We start from the raw sequence: 19,441 nt of genomic DNA on the forward strand, positions 1-19,441 counted from the left end.
CCTGCATTGCCATTTAATTATTTTAGGTATAGCATTACAATGACCATTTGTGTAAGTCCTAAAGTGATGAGTAAGTGTTTTCTTTATCAACTTTGGAAAACCTTTGCTTTTTATTACTATTTTGTATGGTCCTGTATACTAAGCATAAAAAATGCTTATTACATATATGTATTATTATGAACGACTCATGCAATATCAAATAGAGTAGCAATATACTGTGTATACGGTATATATATATATATATATTCACTTTATGTATTTATAGTCTTAATGGTAGTTATCAATCATAAGTTATAATGTATTCTCTACTTTAAGGGTCATAAAGGTCTGGACGGTCCAAAAGGTGAAATTGGAGCAGCTGGATCAAAGGTAATTTTGTAATTTTTAAGGGCAAGCAATGATTGTCATAGACCAAATTATTAGTATTACTATTATTATTTTTTTTTTTAACAGAAACCTACAATTGCACCAAACATGTTAAATTAAATTAAATTTTAATTAAATGTACATTAAAGTGGAACTTTCTTCAGAAAATTAAGTCCTGCTAGTTTACTTCAGGCTGGCCCCTTTTGCAAGTCTAGCTATGTAAAACATTAAAAAATAAGTGCCTATAATGTTTAAAATCCAGTAATACACTGTATCACCCTCCTCTGCACATGCTCAGTTGCTCTCTATTTTTTGGCATTGTGCCTAAAATCAGAGCCCCTAGAAGCTGATCTGCTGACAGATTAAAGATTTACTGCAGCTCAGAGGATCTGAGCTTCAACAAAATTGCAGCCTTATAGTTAGTTAGAAAAAAGACACAAGTCTATCTATTTCAAGCAGTTCTAGTTCTTGCCTCCAGCAAGAAGAAACAGCAGAAATGCTGGAGGCAATTTACAGCAGACACTCATTTTGGTAGAATAATTAATATTGTGGAATGTATGTTCCTTGCTAAAGAAAACTATTTTTTTATCGAGTTGCAATGGGTAAAGTTCCAATTTAAGTGCTGATTTTTTGTCTTTTTACTAAAGTTTTTTTTAGAAATTAATTTTGTTTCTAACTTTAATGTGCATGTGAATATAGCCAAATGAACAAATAGTACTTCTCTCCTGCTCTCCAATCACAGGGTATCTATACCCAAAACTTATTTTTTTTTGGTTAGATTAGAGAAGGACTAAAACGCCTGTCAGGTTTTCCTGCAGTCAAAGCCTCCTTTGGAAGAGATTCTTTCAGTTCCTGTCTACTAAAAAGATTGACAGGAAGAAAGGGGAAATCTTTCTAACAGAAACATAGACAGAAGTAAAAATGCCTTTTTCAAGTTAGGTAGGGGAATGCTAGAAACCCTGTCAGCTATGTATTGTTGTCTGTTTCACTGGCTCAGATTTTTTTTCCTTCCTGTCTAGTAAAGGATTGTTCCGAGAAGGGAAGTGAAGGGAAACCTCTCTAATAGAGCTCTGTACAGCAGTAGAACCTGAAAGGGGTTCTAACCTTTCACCATTCTATCCAAAACTAAAAAAATGTATGGGTATGGATACAGTTTGCATTATGGCTACATAGGAAAGCAACTTTTAAAAACCATATCCTAATTTAGTTAAATTTAATTACAATGGTCTACTGAGTGGTGCATATATACCCCATGTTTTCTTTGCTGGAGTGTATTTTGTGCCTTATAAAGCTTCCTCTTTCCTTCTTGAGGCCTAAGACACATACTCATATGACACAAAATAACTAGAGTTAATGTGGCCATAGTTGGATCAAAATTTGGCTGGTTCGGTAGGGATTGGATGAATTTCAATCTATCTATGGCTGATCCTGAGAAGTCATTCCAAAACTTCTCTCAAAACAGCTTGATGGCAAGATCCCTACTGTCAAAATGCAATAACACAATGTGGAGGATACCTTTAACCACCTCTCTTGTGTGGATGTGAGGGAATCCACTCAGTTTTTCTGCTGGCTGATTGAAAAAACTGATCCATGTATGGCAATCCTTAGGAGGAGGCAGATTACTCATGTCAGATGATCAGGAAGGACTGCTTTAACAGATTAGCCTAGAGATGTTTGATGAGCTTTGAAGAGCAAGATACAATAGGAGGACAAGTTTTTTCACCTCAACATATAACACAGTAATATTTCTGCACCTTTCATTTGCTTTACACAAATTAGAAAGCAATAACGAATATACTGTTACGATGTAATTGCTTTTAAATAAGGGGTTCACTTAGTGTTTTATTCCCACTGTACTTAAAGTGTATGTAAACCCTAACAATAAACTACTCTTAATTGCTTCCTTTTGGTTTGTTAAATATACTGTTAGGAGAATTTTTCCAAAGTTGTTTCATAAGTGCAAAAACATTTTTGAACTTGTCAGAAATTCAGAGCTGCCCTATGTCCTCTGAACACTTCCTGTGTCAACGAAAAGAGCCTTTTCAGCCTACCTAATTCCTATTATCTACATCAGAAAAATTACCCTTTACATTGTGCAGATCAGAGTGGCAGGGTGACTCAATTGGCAAAGGACACTGGGAGGGCTGATACCTCTCAGTCTACAAAAACGCTGTGTGATGTCAGTCCACAAAGGACTTAGGAGCTGAGTGCATTTCCGACAAAAGAACAAGTATTTTTCTGTAGTTACAGAGTCTTTAAATGGATAAACTATTTGAAAATATGCATGTTCTGCATAATTTTATTTTTGCCTTGACATACATTTGAATGTTTTTTTGCTATTTGCACTCTTTTTAACTGTTTACCATAGTTCAGTACCATCATATCTTTGTACACTATCTGTTTCAACATTTTGAAACATTACAGGCCTGAATGTCATATTTTTTTTTCGTTTATTTAGTATTTAATCAAAATGTAAATTATTGTTTAGGCTGGAACCTAAATTATTATTATTATTATTATTATTAGTAGTAGTATATTTATGTTATTTAAACAATCTCTTTGTAGGGAGAATCTGGTCCTACTGGTCCAATGGGTACCAACGGTCCCCAGGTAAGTCAGCACCCAGTATGAATTCCAATGAACTTAAACATTTATTTTATTTTTTATTAAAGCTGCACCCAAGTACTAATCAGCAGTAATATTATAGTTATGGTTAGTTTTCAAGACTGACCTTTATTCTGCAGCACATAGCAGAAACATTCTCATCTCCAGGACTTTTCCAGGTTTTCAGTTACACAGCTTGTATTAAAAATGGCTTTAGTTGGGATTTTATATCAGTAGTTTACACAAAACGTGAAAAAAAACTTTTTCTAATGATTTGCAAATGTTAAAACTGAGGAGTCTAAAATAAATAACCATTTACCTGTTTGCTGTAAAACCCACAAAAAAATATAGTTTATCTAAATGCTTTCAGAATTTACATAATTGGCTAAATGGAATCCACCTGTAAGGAACTAAAGTATCACGTGATCATTTCAAAACCATCTGTACCTGGAAAGCCCCAAAGTTAGCTAACATATCTAGAAATTAACATTTTGACAAAAGCTAACAAACAAAAGTTCTAGAGAAGCACCACCCAGTGATAATTTATTAAGAAATAAAATCCCACTCTTTTAACATCCTGAGTGCACCATCAAATCCATTAGCTAAAAATAATATGGCACAATGAGAACTCCTAGAGAACAATACCTACTAGGTAAAGAGGCCATCAGATAGAGCAGTAAACAAGAGGTAAATGGTAATTCTGAAGAAGCTGCAGAGATCGCCAGCTGAGAAGGGAGAAATCATCAATGTGAAGACTGGAAAGAAGAAAAGCATTGCTGGTAATACCTAAATCAAGTCAAATTTGGAATTTGCAAAAACACAAGCAGGAAACATGTAGGATAATCTTGTCAAATGAGGCCAAGGCAGTTTTTTGTTTTTTTGGCCTTTGCACCAAATGTTATGAATGTCAGAAAGCTAGCACTGCAAGTTGAAACTTGGCAGTGGTAACATCATGTTGTGAGGATGCTTTTTAATGGCATCAAATGGGAAGCCATTCATGATTGAGGACAATATAGATGAAACCAAATTCAGGCCAGTTATAGAACAAAATTGATTTCAGTGTGCAAGAGATCTAAACTGAGATTTCGCTTCCCCTGAGGATCTCACCTTTGGCATGACATTGGCCTAAATCATACAGGCAAAACAACACTGAAGTGGACTAAAAAAAGATCCTGAATATCCTAGAATGGTCAAAGCATAGATTTCAGTGCTGCTAACTGTCTCTGGCAAGCAAAATTTCAGTCTAGAAACAGTCCTATCCAAACCCACAGAACTTGCAGATCTGGATGTTCAAAGTTGGTAGAAATTTACCTTCAGAAAAACTCACAATGCCATGCATGTAATAGCAGCCAACTATTGACTCAGGAGGTAAATACAGTATGTGACCAACATATGCCTGCTTTTTTGTTTACCTTTTGCATTGCCATAAAATATATTTTGCAATTTCAAAGAGTTAAGTATAGTTATGCTCCTCTCTGTTACCAAAAATCTGATGGTTTACTAAGATGCTCAGCTGAAATTTGAGCCATTGGTGTCCCTGTTGGCACCACCCAACTCAACAAAAGTCAAATGAAGAAGCAAAGGAGGAAAGAAAATTGTTAGCTGAACAGGGACTGCATCCTATCAGATAGTCTGCATGTTGTTGTATGTAAAGTACTACAGATTGTCGATTTTATATTAACACCATTTTTAAATTGCCCCCCCCCCCCCACTAAATAGCCAATCTATTAAAGTATATCTAAAAAAAAATAATATAATCTTTAGCATGTGAATCTCAAAAGTTGATTCCATTTTTTTTAATCTGCAGCTCAATAAATGTATACTTGGTTAGCCAGTCACAAAGGTCCCCATTCAGGGACAAGTGTCTACCAGTAATGCTTATGTAATGTCACCTTATCATATACCCTCCTATACCCTCCTACTAAAATATATTTTAAAAATAGTTATAACTTATTCAAAGCACTTCTAGGAAGTCTTTATTTCACGCTTGTCACATTATTATATATGCATCTTGTTATTTCACATATCACTATATTGGTTGTTGATTTGAACCTTTTATAATTTTGAATAAACACATTGTTCATGTATTAATTTCCTAAGGAGTTTCCACTCACAATATTTGGTGACACTTTGACATTTGTGGGTATTTAATTTCTTATATTATTTCCACTCACGCCAGTTCGTGGCATTGTATCTTTTATATCACCTTAAGGTAGCGCCAATACCAATCGTCACACTTAATAATTTTTCACTTTCACCCTTGCACTCAAGGGTTGATTGGTAACATATGTGAAACCAGAGCGCTAAAAACCTCCAACACAGGGGATGGGTATGATGAGTCAATTAAAAAAGCAAGGAGAAGGGGGAGGGGGGGGGAGGGGGAGGAAAAGGGACAAAAGCAAAACACTAAATAAAGCTGATGGAATAAATTTACTGTATAGTATGGGATCGACGTGTAGTCAGAAAGGAGTAGTCCATAAACACTGAGCCGCTCTTCCACAGACCAAGAGGAGATTCTGTTAGAGCAAAAAAACAAAAAGGAGAAGCGCTCTAAGTGTAGACAGTTATGTCTGTAGACTTATGTCTTGTGAGTTACTACACACATTGCTTCTTATGTATTATTAAACTGTCTACACTTAGAGCGCTTCTCCTTTTTGTTTTTTTAAGGGTTGATTGGTGGCAGCTCACACCTTCTATTCACACTCTCTTCATATATTACAATCCGTAGCGCTGGTCATCATCTCTTTAATATTCACTTCTAGGAAGACCTTCTGGTTTAAGTCTAAAAGATAATAAGCTTGATAGATTTAATTTGGAGCCACGACTAGCAATATTTTCTTAGGTACCCTTGAACTATTCTTGATGTTTTTAATTTTCCATAAGCTTTGTTTTTTTTTTTTTCTTTTATATTATACAAAAAATAAGAAAAACATTTTCTTTTCATGCATAAAGGGACCAAGAGGAATGCCTGGTGAGAGAGGACGTATGGGATCTCAAGGTGTACCTGTAAGTTGAATTTTTGCCCATACTTTAAATCCCCACTTACTGGTAAATAATCCTTAGTCATGTTACACAATGTAGATACTGTATTACTGAACATGGTAAAATATATTTAATTTAAGTCTAAATTTTTGAAAAATATAGGCAAATATTTAAAATCCTTGTATAGTGGCAATAAATCCATAAGATGCAGTAATGAGATCACAGTGTAGACAAAAATATAAACCTCTATATGTAAATTCATTACATATAGATGTGTCAGAAAAAAACTAAACATTATTTTACTGTAGAAAAATTATGCTTTTTTTAAATCTCTGTATTGCATTTCAGGGTGCAAGAGGTGCTAATGGGCTTCCGGGAGCAGCTGGAGCTATAGTAAGTTTCAATTTTATTTAGCATTTTCAATATTTTTGTTATGTGTATCATCTTCAATAAACTACATTTGATTATTTAATTATCATATTTGTTTGCAATTGAATCCGGACCAGACACTTTTGTAGTTTTTTTTAAAGGAAATGCGTATAACCTGAATGGTATATAACACCAAGGAGCATATTTATACAAATGTAAATTTTACATTAACCAAACACTGTAATAGAATCAATCACTGTATTTCAAACATTTGCACCAGGAAGGTAGACCTGCAGTAAATGTTTGGTGAATATCACATTCACAAGTAATAATTTTTGATAAGATGTTATCAAGGTACTTTTTGAAAATACTGTACGTCATAATCTGTCAAGTCACATTCGTGAACTGGTGTACTGATCTGAATTTTAGCTGCTAAATGTGTCTCAGTGGTAAAAAAAATATTTTAATACTCTGACAGTCTTTCTGAAATGTATATATAAATGTCCTTGTGAACAATAGGTATCAAATCTCAGAAAACAAATGCATTTTTTCTGTTTTATCCATCAGGGCCCCATAGGTTTAAATGGAGCTTCAGGATTTCCTGGCAATCCCGGTATGAAGGTAATAATGTTTTATGTTTTATTTACATAGTGGTAATATATCTTAATAATAAAATAAAAAAGTGCAAACATTGTCATACTTACACCTCTTCACCTTTGCTCTAGCTAGTCAAATCATATCAGTCAGTTACCCAAGGAAATACATTCTTTGCAGATATACTGCTTAATTAGTCATTTCTAATCTACTTTAGTACTACAATCAACTAGGACCATACTTCAGAAACAGGTGTTTTGGAAGCTATTTCTGTGTGTTTCCTCATCTTCTCTTTTTTTTTATTTCTCTAGTAAAAAAAACAAAAACAAAAAAAAATGTATCAGACCTGCTTAGAGTAAGCCCAAAAATTTAGACATTGATCATTGCTTCAAGTGCAAAATAAATAAAAACCAGATTGCTGCAACAAACTAGGTGCTGGCACATTTTGGCAAAGGAGATGTAGGGAAAATGAATACACTGACAACTGTCACTTTCTCACTTATTTTGTGGTCCTTAGAGCCTTTCCAGGAAGTGTGTTTTCCTTTCCTTGATGCTTCGTAAATCAAGTGAAGGAAAAATATTCTTTAGACTGACTTCTAGTAGTTAAATGGCTTGGTGTGTGTTCTTCTACATTATTGTAGCAATAATAAAGAGTTTCTATTAGTTTACAAAATGCTTCAAAAGTACAGGTCCATTTTAAACCAAACAAAGGAATAAAGAGGATATGGTCTACCTGCTCAAAGCTTCCATAGGACAGTACTGTACAAAGCCACCTAGCCTCTTAACATTCTTGTATGATCAGTGATCTGGGATTCTAGAAACCACAATTACTGAGTCAACCAAATGTGCATGTCAGATATTTCTAACTCTTTCCACGAACATACCTTGCTGTCTCTCAGACAGAGAGAAAAATCAAAATTATGCAACACAGACTTATGTAAAAAAAGGATACAGACTTGGTCACAAGCTCAATTCTCCCGGATAGCATCAACAGTTTAGTTATTGATTTCTTATGCTGGTCATACACTATATGAAAAATCGTTCAAACTCGTTTTCGAAAAACGAACACCTGGCCATGAGAGCAGATGATCGTGCCATCATGTAATGATCGATAAATCGTTCAATGGACTTAAATTAATTAGTTTTTTGTTCATTTTTCCCATATACCTAGTGCAAATAGTTTGGATGAGAAACACATTAACCTTTCAATTCATTGTTCATTTGGCAGAAACTTGTACTTCATTTTTTCGGCTCAAAAAGTCACAGCCGATTACCGATTTGTGCCCATTAACTGCCCGAAAAACGAAAGAACTGTCCAAATGATCAAATTTTGGCCGATATTTGGTATAGTGTATGGACAGCATTACATTCATTGAAGGTGTTTTTGTTTTATGTATGCAGTACAAATATGATAGAAATGGTTGTAGCCTGATAAGCTGAAGCCAGGCATAGACAGTTCAAATCTTGGCCAGTTCTACAGGGACCGGCCGCGATTCAAATCATGTATGGGCAGGCTGATTGTACCCAAGTTGATTGATCAATCAACTTGGGTACAACCAGCATGTCGTATTTTTAATGCGATTATTGCCAGCGGCTATAGCCACTAGCAAAAATCACTGTGTGTTCTCCCGGCAAGGACCGCTCCCCATGCCCCCCGCTGGGAAAACACAATAGCTCAGTGGGAGGGGTTCCCCCATCAACACTGACTGTGTCCCATGGTTGCAGAAAAGAAAATCACACCATCTTTGGCCTGCTTTAGCTTGGTGTTTTTTATTGCAGTGCTAGGTAAGGAAAACACCTATGGAATTTTTCAATATTCAGGCTTATAATATAGTGAGAGGCCTGCAACTTCAGTGACTCTATTTTATATAATTTGGTATATAACTGAAATGCGCATAAAGTATTAACTGATCTTGAATTTTAATTAAAAATACGGAACAAATAAAAAACAGTTAGCCTATTAAAAAACTTTTTCAGAGTATAAAAATATAATGTAATATTGCACACTTTATAATTTTCCTGTTTGTTTATAGAATATATTTCACTTATAATAGTATATAAATTATCTTGAAGTTCTCTTGTGTATGAGCATACATTACATAACAGCCTGTCATTTTTATTATTTGATGCTCCATGGGTTTGAGACACAAACGTGGCAAAAGCTGACCTCACAACATTAATTACCGTATTTGAGGTCCACAGGTGCTGCATACTAATCAGCATTGAGACAGCTGCATCTAAAAATGTTACAGTTGGCAGTGTCTTGTTATTTATATGCCACAAGATAATGAACCACAGACTGTTTTAAACAATACAAGTTTTCATTACTTTAAAGAGCATGTAATCTGTTAGTTTCCCATGCATCTTTGGCCATAGAAAATTCCCAAAAGCCTTTAAAACGTCTAGAATGGAAAACATTTGGCAGATCGAATAGAAATAATGTGAAATGCCCTAAGGATAACTCATGATTTTTTTAAAGGAAGATGTTTCTGGAAATGCTCATAGACCGGACATTTCACTTAGGATCTTTGCAGTAGAAAACTAACAAATATTTTATTTAGTGCTTGTTCGATGGATCGGCCGCCTCTGCTTTTATAAAAACAGTTAGTATTATGCAAAAGACACAGGGTATTATGAAGTTAAGTCATTTCTCATGCTTTTAGTGCTCTGAGATGCATTTGCTGTTCAGAAAGGATCTGTACCATAGTTGCCTACAGAGGTCCATGATTGTTACACAAGGTCTTCCCTAGCACACATTTTATTTTATTTTTTTATATAAAGGTTTGCATCAGGATTAAACATTTAACAATGGATATTGGGGTTGAATTACTAAAGACAAATAGACTGTGCACTTTGCAAGTGCAGTTGCACTCTGCAAGTGCAGTTGCTTCAGAACTTAGTAAGTGAGGTAAAGCTTCACTTTACTAAAAATACCCAATCACATACAAGGAAAAAACAAAACAGCATTTTTGCTTGCACATGATTGGATGATAGAAGTCAGCAGAGTTTCCTCTTATTTACTAAGCGCTGGAGCAACTGCCCAGGCAGAGTGCAACTGCACTTGCAAAGTGCACAGTCAATATCTCGCTGGAGAACAGATGCTTAAGAGGGGACATGAGAGCAATTGACAAATACCTCAATGGTGATCCCGCCGTAGGAAAAAAGCAATCCAGTCCCAGGGAGTGTGAGAGGACATGGGGCCACACAATTAGATTGGAGGAGAAGTTGTTTAACGTTAAGCTTTTTCACTGTCAGAGCGATAAAGATGTGGAACTCTCTTCCTCAATCTTTGGTGTCAGCGGGGAGTATCGATATTTTTAAAAGTCTCTTGGACGTGCATCTTAAAGAACACAACATACAGGGATATTGAAGAAGATTATCGATACTGACACACATACACCTACACAGGTTGAAGTGGATGGACTATTGCCTTTATTCAACCTTACCTACTATTACTATATAACTATGTAACTATTTGCCTTTAGTAAATCAATCTTATTGCGTCTTGTGACTAGCAGTGAAATAAACACAATTGTGATTAAACAAGTACTCATAGGTAAACCTGCATCACATTAAAAAAAAGAACTGTAAGTTGTCAAATCAACATCTCTTACAAAAATGATATATTATGTCTTGTAATTTGCAGTGATATACACAATTGTGTTTAAACAAATAGTTATAGTTAAACCTGCATCACATTAGAAATTTAGAACTGTAAGTTGCTATATCAACATCTCTTGGATGTTAATGTATTGGTAGGTGTGGAAAAGGAACAGTCTTAGGAGTGAGGTAGGGGAAAGAGAGAGGGAAAAGAAAAAAAGTAGAGTCAAGCCAAATATGGGGTGGATGAGGGGGACACCCCCGTCGTGCAAGAAAATGCAAGCTTACTTTAGTCAAAAAACTTCAAGATCTACAGGTTTAGTGTACACTTGGTCCTATAGCAGCACACTTTCCAGGTAGTGTGTGCTCAACCCTACTCAGATGTGTTTAAAAGACTCATAAAATGATGAAGCCATGCCTCTACTGAGCAAGTTAAAGCACCAGGCTAAAAAAGGCATTTTACACAAAGCAAATTCCATAGTAAAGCTTGATAGTCCTGAGGTAGGGAACAGAACATAGCAGATATACTCTAGTGGCTGTAGGACAGGACAGGCACATGAAGTTAGACACATAGGATATATGGATTCAGAAAAGAGGCAAGAAGGCATGATGTTTTGGGAGCACATACAAACTCCAGAAAAGGGTTACAGAACTAAAAGAGCAAGAACAAAACAGTAGGACCAGTCAAACATATAAACCACATTTCTAAAAAGCAGCATGGGATGTAGACTTTGCAAGAACTTAAAGGGGAAAAACATGAGATGTGAAGGGCTCCTAATGTGCTTTACCAATTGTAGATGTGAACATCTGCCATTATACACTATAGAAAGCTTAACTGAAGACACCTAATAGCCATATAGATGAATCTATCCCAAGTTGCATTTATACATTAAAGCCTAAATGAAGTCACAGAAATTTAACAGATATTCAGCCAGATAGATATTGTACTAACAACCCCTGATTTTATTGTCTTATCTCCCCTTTTATGCTATAGCAGTTATGCGGGATAACTAAATATGACCTACATCCTTCTGTTTGTATGACTAAATACAACATTTTCATGTATTAATGTTTTTTTAAATTTTGATTCAAGGGTGAAGCTGGACCAACAGGGGCACGAGGCCCTGAAGGACCCCAAGGATCAAGAGGGGAGACCGGAATACAAGGACCAGCTGGTTCATCAGGTCTTCCTGTAAGTCTGTTTTAAGTATGTAACAATTTGTATTAAAAGGGAACCTTGCATATTAAGTTGCCATATCTTGCATTTAATGTTATCTTAACATTAAAAAAAAATCTCCTTTTGTTGAATAAAGTTTGCATACTTAATACTGAATAAGATTGTTTTACTTAAACAGGCAAAAAATCTTACTGCAGGTAGAATTTTAACTAAAGCATATGTTTACAGGGTATCCCTGGAACAGATGGCACTGGTGGTGCTAAAGGACCTAGTGTAAGTAATTTGTCTACAATATTTAAATTATTTTTGAAAGTGAATTGTTGATTAGAATGTTGTCTTATAAAATTTGAATGTTTCTGGTTCTAGGGTGTTCCTGGTGTTGCAGGTCCTCCTGGCCTTATAGGACCACCTGGATCTCCAGGACCTCAAGGAAGTACTGGAGCACCTGGTATTCGTGGCTCAGCGGTAAATATATTAAACAAATGATGATATAATGAAGTTTTCATAGAAGTTTGCAAAACATGCATACAATACAGAAAGTAGTTTGTGTGATGTGGTTCAGGGTGGCAATGAATTGGCAGGTCACATATTTCAAAGTAACTTTAATTCAGGCAAGAAAATCTGTTTATTACAAGCAATTCCACTAACAGTCTAGGAGGTATATATGCATATTTATTTATTACAGGTATTTATATGGCACCATTGTTACATTTTACATATTGTACATTCACATCAGTCCCTGCCCTCAAAGATGTTGCAGTCTACATCACATTCATATATACACATACTAAGGCCATGTTTTTTAGCAGGAGCTAAATAACCTACCAGCATGTCTTTGGAGTGTGGGAGGAAGCCCACCCAAACAAGGGAGTGTGGGAGTAAACCCACCCAAGGAAGAATTTGCAAACTCAATGCAGATAGTGTTTTTGTTAGGATTCCAAATAAGAACCATAGTGCTGGAAGGCAGAAGTACTAACAACTAAACCAATGTGCTGTCCTCCAGATTTAAAACCCAACTCTGGGCACACAAAATAAATGCTCTTGCAGTACGCCCACCCGCAGACTACACATGTCCTACTTACATACTCTGTGCAATGGTTTTGCACAGAGCAGCCCTGAACCTGCTTTTCTGGGGTCCCCAGCCCCTCCAAATGCCCCCATAGCAATCAATGCAATTGCAATGGGGGACACTCGCTCCTGAGCCCTGCTATGTGTAGTCATTGACACACACAGTGCGGCTCTACCCCGCCCCCGCTCCCTACTCACAGGATTTGATTGACAGCAGCAGGAGTTAATCGATCCCGCCACTGCCTCCATGTTTAGTGAGGGAAGAGAGAGAGGAGCACTACTTTTCTCATGCACAGTGCTGGGTCGAGATTGGGCTCAGGTAAGTATTTGGGGGGGGGGGCTGATCACAGAACGTTTTTATACCTTAATGCAGAAAATTTTTTAAGGTAAAAAGAAAAACCTTCTGCATTTAGAACCACTTGGTGAGATTAATACGGAATAATGCACACCGTTTACCTCACTCCAGCAGGCTCCCTCCATCAGTGTGACAAGTCCCCTGCAGCCTTCTCCCTAATACATTCATAGCTGTGGTCACACATTTGCCTTCTCAACACAGATTGCAGGACTAATAGTCATTGATTGAATGTGATAGAACTGAGGGACTGCTCATAGCCCAGAATATCAGAGAAGAGAGTTACGGAGCCTACTAGAGCCTGGTAAGGTGAATAATACAGCCTCTTCCTTAATGAGCATTTAACTCATGCAGTGTGAGGGGCCCTGCTGCAAAGATATTTTTTCTACCCCCCAACATGGGATTTAAACTGTGAAAAGTACATGTCCTGACTAACAGCAGAAAATCACAAGATGCTTATTATGTTATTGTTTAAAAAAAGCTGCCCCTATATAATTTACTTTGACTCTTGACTTTGGCTTGACTTTCTCTGACTTTTCTTCACCCGAGTTCTACCAACTACCATTTCTATTTATAGTGAGAATGTCTTTACTAGCCACTGGCAATAGGAAAAACATAAGCATGTGCAAATCAAAATCCACAAGGCTTAGAAAGTGTTTCTCACACCAGCATAAAATTGGAGATCCATAGGTTTAAGCTAAGCTGATTGGAAGAAAAGAGCACACCACCCTGGTCTGGATGTACAACACCTGTATTGAAATAAACCAAGATTTTTCTTTGGTGATACATGCAGTCTTTTGTATTTTTTGCCAAATGACAACATGCAAAAACTTCTTCATCAGGCTTATTAGAGATTGTATGGAATATGTTTTAACAACAGTAGTTTAAACCAAAATCTATTTTTGATTTAAACATAAACATACAGGAATATATTTAATTAGCCACTTATGTATTGAACAATACATTAAAAAGAAAATAAAAGCAAAATATAAATTACTTATCATAGAACATAGAAAGTTATTCTAAATGATTTAAAACAAGTAAAAATAAAAAAAGTTGTCTGTATCATCTTAAAGAATATATAGGATAATTACTTAATAAAGCATCTATCAAGGAAACTTTGTTTGCTCCTTAGGCAAAATAGGTATTGCCCAGTCAGAGTAGAGAATGCTGTGCTTGTCATATTTTCTCTTTAAAGCGGAAATAAACCCATCAATTTAATGGTTTAAAAAAACAGTTGTATTTAAAGCGAAGCTCCCCCCAAAAGTAGAAGCTCCACCTATTTGCCTCCTCCTCCCTCCGCTTCCACATTTGGCACCTTTCGGGGGAAGCGGGTATTTGGTTTTGACAGGTACTCGCTCCCACTTCTGCGTGACTTCATCACAGTGAAGTCATCCAGGGGTTCAGCACCCCTCCTCCTTCCCCTACTGTTGGGTCATTCACAAAGAGAAGCACGCTTCTCACATGTGCAGTATTGAACCGACTGCCGTTTTCTCTTACACTAAATGGTGGCAGCAGCAGCAGCGCCCGTGAGCCAATTGAAAAAATCAGCTCCGATCGACTCGACACAGCTGGATTCGTGGACAGGTAAGTGTCCTCATTTTAAAAGTCAGTAGCTACAGTATTTGTAGCTGCTGACTTTAAAAAAAATTTTGACGGAGCCTGGAGCCCCTCTGTAAAGCATGCCTGGAATTCTAACTGTCTTTTGTTTGTGCTCTCAACTAAACTGTCAAACCATCAATTGGTTGGTGTCATAAATGATCCCATTTACAACACCATGGCAGTTGTAGGTCAAACAGAGTCTAAGATCACAGCTTCCTTGTCTGAAAAGGATAGTAATATAAGTTCAACTCGAACATCAGCTGTTTGTGTGTTCACTGAACACGCAAACAAATAGGGCGCTCGGCAGGAAGTTCACCCGCCGCTATTGCAATGCATTGATTGCTAATGATTGGCCAAAGCATGCACCTGACCTGTATGCTTTGGCCAATCACAACACAATGTCCTGTCAGAGCCATGATTGGCCAAGGGTAGGGTGCCTTTACCTAATCATGGCTCAAGGGCTAAGTCCACGCCCCACACTATATAATGCTGATGCTTACACGGCAGCCGTGCATAGTGTGTGACAATAGAGATTAGGCAAGTAGTTAGTGGATAGTGAGTTCAGTAAGTTTAGTGCAGTCAGTGTAGTGTACAGGCATACTCCACTTTTAAAATGTATGGATATGTTGTAGCCCTGGGTCCCCTGACTCCCCTCTTGGTGTTCCCCAAGTGTCCCTGTCACTTATGGTTTCGGAGCAGTGCCATGTCAAGTTGACCAATATTTCCCATAGATGCCAATGAGCACTGAAAGCTGAAAATTAGTCTGGGCAGGAAGGGGGTGAAAGTGCCCTGTATTTAAGTGGTTAAGGGGAACCCTATGACAGAATTTTCGGGTCTGGTAATGATTTTAAGAGGAACTCCAAGCCAAAATTTAAGAAAAAAAAAAGGAGTGGGGTCATCCCCAAAATCCATACCGGGCCCTTTTCATCTGATACAGATTTTAAGGGGAACTCCATGCCAAAATGTAAGAATAAATGGTGTGGTGTCCCCCCCAAAATCAATACCAGACCCTTATGCAAGCATGCATCCTGGCAGGCCAGCAAAAAGAGGGGGGACGAGTGAGCCACCCCTTCTGAACGATACCAGGCCACTTGCCCTCAACATAGGGCCCCCCTAAGCACCTTGTCCCCATGAAGATGGGGACAAGGGCCTCTTCAGAATCTGGAAGCCCCCAGATCTCTGCCCCCCCATGTGAATGGGTATCCGGTACATCATACCCCTACTCATTCACCAAAAAAGTGTAAAAATGTAAAAGCCACAGGAAACCGTTTTTGACAAATCCTTTATTAAAAAGAAAAAAAATAGTTTCCCTCTATGTAAAGCCATCGTCAATCACGACCCAAAAAATAGAAAACAATTAAACAATGCTTCACCTCTACTGAGGCTACCCACTGTCTGCCTGATCCTAAGATTTGACAGTTCTTTTATAGATAAGGGGAGGGGCCACCGGGTTACGTCACCCAATGGCACCGCCCCCTTCTGATGTCATGTGTAATCATGTGGTGTCAGAAGGGGGTGGTGCCACTGAGTGACGCACCTGGGTGGCCCTGACCCTTGCCTATTAAAGAGCTATCAAAGCTGAAGATCGGGCAAGACGGCGGGTAGAGGTGAAGGGTTTTTAAATGTTTTTCTATTTTTCGGGTCTGGCGGACGTCGCAGCTGACGGTGGATTTACATCGAGGGATACTATTTTTTTTTTCTTTTTAATAAAGGACTTATCAAAAAATGTGTTTTGTGGTTTTTACTTTTTTACACTTTTTTTGAGAGTACCCGATACCCATTCATATAGGAGGGGGCCGGGATCTGGGGGCCCCGTTGTTAAAGGGAGCTTCCAGATTCTGATAAGCCCCCCACCCGCAGACCCACACAACCACAGCCCAGGGTTGTCAGGAACCCCCCTGCCCCAAAGCACTCACCCCCCCATGTTGAGGGCATGTGGCCTGGTATGGTTCAGGAGGGGGGGCGCTCGCTCATCCCCCCCCTTTCCTGACCTGCCAGGCTGCATGCTTGGATAAAGGTCTGGTATGGATTTTGGGGGGACCGCACGCCATTATGTTTTCAATTTTGGCATGTGGTACCCCTTAAGATCTTTACCAGACCCGAAGGGCCTGGTTTGGACTGGGGGGGTCCCTGTTTTTTTCATTTTCTTTATCAGTATTGCCGGAAGCCGGCAATACATTACAGCTGTGAGCAAGTTTAAAATACATTTTTTCCTTTCGAAATTTCAGTATTGCTACAGCAGGCTCCATACATTGTATAGATGTGCCACATTACAGGAGCATTAAGAGGACCCCCCCAGGCACGATATTTAAAGGAATTTTTCATTTTTATTGTTTCACTTTAGGCATCATTAAAAATCACTGCTCCTGTAAAAACTATTGTTTTATCATTTATTTTTTGCATTGATACATGTCCCCCAGGGCAGTAACTGGGCCCCTATACACTTTTTTGGCAATAACTTGAATATAAGGCTTAAAAATTAGGACTTTGAGTTCACATGTTCGCTAGAACTTTTCCCCTGTGCGAGATGTTCTGGTGCGAACCGAACAGGGGGGTGTTAGGCCCATTACTAGTACACAAGGACCAAAAGTTGGAGGGTTCCTTTTGGTCAATGTGTTTACCTCTGCATTTAATTAGTGCTTGCAGGCAATGGCTGCAGTGCTTATCTGTGTATACTGACAAGGTACATTGCTTATGTGGATGTGGGGGTACTGTCAGTTTTTTTTTTGTTCAACCTACTGGTTGAATGGAAAAAACTGTGTGTGTGTGTACCATGCTTAAAATGGGAAAATGGAAGAGGAATTCTAAACCCCCCACAGACAAGGTTTACTCACCTCAACCTACTTTTAAAGCAACAAACAGAATGTTCTTATTTTTGTCAATGGCATTATAAGGCTATCAAAGACATGCAGGATTCAGAAGCACTAAAAAGTACACAATGTTAGTTATAAAAGAGAAAATGTAAGATCTAGATGTTCTCAAGTGTCTTGGGATTATTTTACATGAATAGGCTAAACAGACTTCCTTATAAACTTACATAAGGACCACTGTAGCTCTAACTTCCATCTGCTTTTATGTGTGGTCCTTTGGGTCATGATGTTCTATGGACTTTTTCCAGGTTCTCATTTTTTTTTCCTCTGGAGTTTTTCATTGTAGCTTCTCTTTCTCACACAGCAAATAATTGCCACAAAAAAAACACATTTTGTTTTTTTTGTTTTTTTTAAGGGTGATCCCGGTGTACCTGGTTTTAAAGGAGAAGCTGGTCCCAAAGGTGAACCTGTAAGTAAATGTATTTATTACATTTTATTGTTTTCATGTTTTAGGGTGTATGTGGGAATTTGTGTAACAGTTATAAAAAAAATAAAAATAAATTTAATCTCAGTGTTATAGTTTAGTAATGCTCTCGTCTACTTATTCAGGGTCCCCATGGTCTACAAGGCTCAATTGGGCCACAAGGCGAAGAAGGTAAAAGAGGTCCCCGTGGAGACCCAGGATCAATTGGGCCACCAGGCCCAGTTGGAGAAAGGGTATGAAAAGCAATAATACATTTAAATACGATATTCTTTGAAATAATAAAGTCATTAAAATTGTTAAGTATTTTGAATTTATTACATATTATTATATATCCGTATCCATCCATTTTAGCCATATTATGGACCTAAACAAATGCTTGACTTGAAAGTATGCAGTTTAGTGTTCCTGACACAGCTAGGGTTTTACATGTCAAAAATACATGAAATTTGTTGTATGCTTTTGAAAGTGTTTTCTGTTACTCAGTAAAATAAATATTTGGTTTGGAACTGAAATCGCTCTTTAATCTAGTAATGTTTAAAAGGGCCATGTTTGTAAATTTTTGAAATGTTTTTCTGTATCTAGGGCAGACAGATCTATACATTTCTTAACCATATGGATTCATCCAGTTTTTGTTAATGGCCAGAGCAGCTGGAATTCTATAGGCTGCAATGGACAAAACAGATACTTTAATTACCGTATCTCTGCCCTATTACCTTTTTGACCTGTATCTTTGCAAGTGAAAACACAATCACTTTAATCAACTGCGGACGTACCTGAACTAAAAAGTTTTTAACTAAACTTCTGCAAATTGTTTTTGTCTTTTTTTTTTTTTCATACAGTAGGGAAGGGCTACAACCTCTGTCATGTTTTTATTTCTGTGACCCTATTAGAGAGATTTCTCCTAACCATCTGTACTCCAACATGAAAACAAGAAGTAGATGTAAATCTCTCCAATATGAGCAGCAATAAAAACACTTTTGTTTAGTAAAGTGGAGAGAGTCCCATTTTTTATCCTTCTCAAAGGGTCTATATTTTGAAAATTTTCCCTGATTTTCCAATCCCCGTAAAATCTTGTGTGTCAAGGGTGTAAAAAGGTTTTACCAGGATAAAAAGTAAAGCGAAATCTTCCTAAAAGAGGTATAGGTGTATTTTTTGCTTTTTGTCGAACCTGCCTAACATGTTTCCAATACTAGAGTTTTATTTGAGTTTATCAACTTTACATGAAGTGAAAGGGGCCATGCAAGTTTGTTGTATCATTTATTAGGACCTTAAGGAAAAAATGCTGCCTTTTTAAATTACTTTTGTTGTATTTTCATAAATCATTTACCCTTCTGATAATCCCAACAGGGTACACCAGGTAATCGAGGTTTCCCGGGATCAGATGGTTTACCTGGACCTAAGGTAAACAAGAATTGGTTTTATTATACTTTCAA

At 37.4% G+C, this 19,441-nt stretch overlaps 1 protein-coding gene across 1 annotated transcript in view; it reads left to right on the plus strand.

Moving 5' to 3' along the window:
• The window catches only part of COL5A2 (collagen type V alpha 2 chain), a gene marked incomplete at its 5' end in the record, with an annotated part of 151,068 nt that overhangs the window by 91,784 nt on the left and 39,843 nt on the right, over positions 1-19,441 (plus strand). Inside the window, 11 exons of the mRNA XM_082261749.1 lie at positions 316-369; positions 2,932-2,976; positions 5,923-5,976; positions 6,301-6,345; positions 6,889-6,942; positions 11,609-11,707; positions 11,921-11,965; positions 12,059-12,157; positions 17,940-17,993; positions 18,134-18,241; positions 19,356-19,409. Coding sequence (XP_082117875.1) covers positions 316-369; positions 2,932-2,976; positions 5,923-5,976; positions 6,301-6,345; positions 6,889-6,942; positions 11,609-11,707; positions 11,921-11,965; positions 12,059-12,157; positions 17,940-17,993; positions 18,134-18,241; positions 19,356-19,409 — 711 coding nt within the window. The remainder of the gene's footprint in view (positions 1-315; positions 370-2,931; positions 2,977-5,922; positions 5,977-6,300; positions 6,346-6,888; positions 6,943-11,608; positions 11,708-11,920; positions 11,966-12,058; positions 12,158-17,939; positions 17,994-18,133; positions 18,242-19,355; positions 19,410-19,441) is intronic.

The sequence above is a fragment of the Pelophylax lessonae genome, assembly GCF_965119305.1.
Source record: "Pelophylax lessonae genome assembly, chromosome: 6".
NCBI lineage: Eukaryota > Metazoa > Chordata > Amphibia > Anura > Ranidae > Pelophylax > Pelophylax lessonae.